The sequence below is a fragment of the Phoca vitulina genome, unplaced genomic scaffold (assembly GCF_004348235.1).
Source record: "Phoca vitulina isolate PV1807 unplaced genomic scaffold, GSC_HSeal_1.0 scaffold559, whole genome shotgun sequence".
NCBI lineage: Eukaryota > Metazoa > Chordata > Mammalia > Carnivora > Phocidae > Phoca > Phoca vitulina.
The window spans coordinates 7736-11149 of record NW_022590246.1 but is presented as its reverse complement, the minus strand read 5'-3'; the positions used below and the strand labels follow the sequence as shown (position 1 = coordinate 11149).

General features: G+C 38.3%; 1 protein-coding gene across 1 annotated transcript; it reads left to right on the top strand.

Annotated features, from left to right (window-relative positions):
- Positions 1-1722: 1722 nt before the first annotated feature.
- On the top strand, positions 1723-2685 carry LOC116629296 (olfactory receptor 2T29-like). Its single transcript, XM_032399601.1, has one exon. It carries the CDS (start codon positions 1723-1725, stop codon positions 2683-2685), a length of 963 nt encoding a protein of 320 aa, XP_032255492.1.
- The last annotated feature ends 729 nt before the right edge of the window (positions 2686-3414 follow it).

Here is a 3414-nt window from a genome sequence, read left to right as displayed (position 1 = left end):
TACTTTCTAAATCTTTCTTATATGGAATATATCTCTAAGAGTTTTTAAGATCCAGTTGGATCCTTAAACCAGAAAGGTGGATTCAACTTTGATTTCAATAAAAAAAGTCTATAAATAAGAGATTTTATTGTCTTCTTTTCAATGATTCACTTTTTGTGTGTTTTTATATGGCAGTGATTCTGAAAATTTCCATACTCATTGATAAACAACATTGTCTATCATCAGGAAATCTCATGACCTTGAACTTTGTCAATCTTACTGTAAGTTACCACTATTTAAATTTCTTTTATTTGAATGTACTTGACACACAATGTTACAGTAGTTTCAGGCATGCAACATAGATATTCAACAAGTTATATGTTATGTTATGCTTACAGCAAGTGTACCTTCCATCTGTCACTATACAACACTATTACAATATCATTGGCTATATTCCTTATGCTGTGTCTTTCATTCCTGTGACTTACTTCTAACTAGAAGACTGTATCTTCCATTCCCTGTCACTCATTCTGCCCATCATCCTGTAGCTCTTCCCTCTGGAGACCATCAGTTCCTTCTCTATATTTCTAGGTCTCATACTGTTTTTTTGTTTGTTTATTCATTTGTGTTTTTAGATTCCACATATGAGTGAAATTCTGTAATATTTGTCTTTCTTCAGTCTGATTTATTTCACTTACCATAATACCCCGGTGCGTCTGTTGTAAAAAAGGGCAGAATCTCATTCACTATTATAGTGGCAAATATATATATGAATAGATACCATATATAATATATATATACACACACACACACAAATATACTCATACACAAACATATATATGCACACACATACACACACCATTCCTTCTTTATCCATTTGTCTATTGAAGGAAACTTAGATTGTTTCCATATCTTGGCTATTGTAAATAATGATGCAGTAAACATATGGGTGAATATAAAAATAAACAATGGAATATTACTCAACCATAAAAAGTTTGAAAACTTGCCATTTGCAATGGCATAGATGGAGCTAGAGAGTATTATGCTAAGCAAAATAAGTCAGAGAAAGAGAAATACCATATGATTTCACTTGCATGTGGAATTTAAGAAACAAAGCAAATGAACAAAGGGAAAAAAATAGAGAGGCAAACCAAGAAACAGACTCTTAAACATAGAGAACAAACTGATGGTTACCAGAATGGAGGTGGGTGTGGGGATGGGTTAAATAGTTTGTGGGGATTAAGAGTATACTTGTTATGAACACCAGGTATTGTATGAAAATGCTGACTCATTACATTCTACACCTGAAACTAATATTACACTGTGAGTTAATTAACTCGAATTTAAATAAACATTTAAAAATTAAAGGTCATATGAAGATTTGAAAAAAAATAAACATGGGGTACAGATAGATAGTGGTTTTGTTTTCTTTGGGGAAATACATATCCAGCAGTGGAATTATTAAAGTATTCATATTTTTGACCCAGAGTTGTGAATTCTTAGATTTCTATTAAATTTGTTCAATTACAAGTAATTTATAATCCTAAAATTTACAGGTCCTTGGAACTTCTGTTTATTGGCACACCGGGTTGCCATATGTAAAAATGCAAACACACACACACACACACACACACACACACACACACACACACTCAAGCTCCCTAAACATTTATTTCAGGTGCTTGTATCCCAGAAGTGATCTATTAACACCATAGTTCTCCTTGGTGCACCAGGTAAAATCCAATGGAGAACACCACTTGGGTGGCAAACCATACCGGACGATCAGATTTTGACCTAGTGGGACTCTTCAGTCAATTCAAGTACCCAGCTCTCCTTTGTTTGGTCATTTTTGTAGTTTTCCTGATGGCCTTGTCTGGAAACACCATCCTGATCCTTCTGATCCACTGTGATGCTCACCTTCATAACCCCATGTACTTTTTTATCACCCAGTTGTCTCTCATGGATGTGATGTACATTTCTGTCACTGTGCCCAAGATGCTCATGGACCAGGTCATGGGTGTGAAACAGATCTCAGCCCCTGAGTGTGGGATGCAGATGTTTCTGTATCTGACACTAGGAGGTTCAGAATTTTTTCTTCTTGCTGCCATGGCCTATGACCGCTATGTGGCCATCTGCCATCCACTCCGTTATTCTATCCTCATGAACCATAGGGTGTGTCTCCTCTTGGTGTCTTCCTCCTGGTTTCTGGGATCTGTGGATGGATTTGTGCTCACACCCGTCACCATGACCTTCCCCTTCTGCAGATCGCGGGAGATCCACCATTTCTTCTGTGAGGTCCCTGCTGTAATGAAGCTTTCCTGCTCAGACACTTCCCTCTATGAGACACTCATGTACCTGTGTTGTGTCCTCATGCTCCTCATCCCTGTGACAGTCATTTCAAGCTCCTATTCTTTCATCCTCTTCACCATCCACAGGATGAACTCAGCAGAGGGACGGAAGAAGGCCTTTGCCACTTGTTCTTCCCATATGATGGTGGTCATCCTCTTCTATGGCGCTTCCATCTATACCTACATGCTTCCCACCTCCTACCACACCCCTGAGAAGGACATGATTGTATCTGTCTTTTATACCATACTCACTCCTGTTCTAAACCCTTTAATTTATAGTCTTAGGAATAAGGATGTCACAAGGGCTCTAAAAAAAATGTTGAATGTGGGATCGGTCTTTCAGGAAACTATAAAATAGGAACTATATGTGCTATTTTTTTTCTTCACCCTACAAACTAAAACTTTAGGATCCTATGCCAATGTTTTTCCTTAGCTTCTCACATCATGATGTGTCGTCACCAATTTTTAAAAAATTTTTATTGTTATGTTAATCACCATACATTACATCATTAGTTTTTGATGTAGTGTTCCATGATTCATTGTTTGTGCATAACATCCAGTGCTCCATGCAGAACGTGCCCTCTTTAATACCCATCACCAGGCTAACCCATCCTCCCACCTCCCTCCCCTCTAGAACCCTCAGTTTGTTTTTCAGAGTCCATCATCTCTCATGGTTCGTCTCCCCCTCCAATTCCCCCCCCTTCATTCTTCCCTTCCTGCTATCTTCGTCTTCTTTATTTTTTTCTTAACATATATTGCATTATTTGTTTCAGAGGTACAGATCTGTGATTCAACAGTCTTGCACAAGTCACAGCGCTCATCATAGCACATACCCTCCCCAGTGTCTATCACCCAGCCACCCCATCCCTCCCACCCCAACCCCCAGTCCAGCAACCCTCCGTTTGTTTCCTGAGATTAAGAATTCCTCATATCAGTGAGGTCATATGATACATGTCTTTCTCTGATTGACTTATTTCGCTCAGCATAACACCCTCCAGTTCCATCCATGTCACTGTAAATGGCAAGATCTCATTCCTTTTGACAGCTGCATATTATTCCATTATATATATATACCACATCTTCTTAT

What these genes read in the sequence shown, in the direction of transcription:
- LOC116629296 (XM_032399601.1), top strand. Translation starts at nt 1,723, where the DNA reads ATGGAGAACACCACTTGGGTGGCAAACCATACCGGACGATCAGATTTT.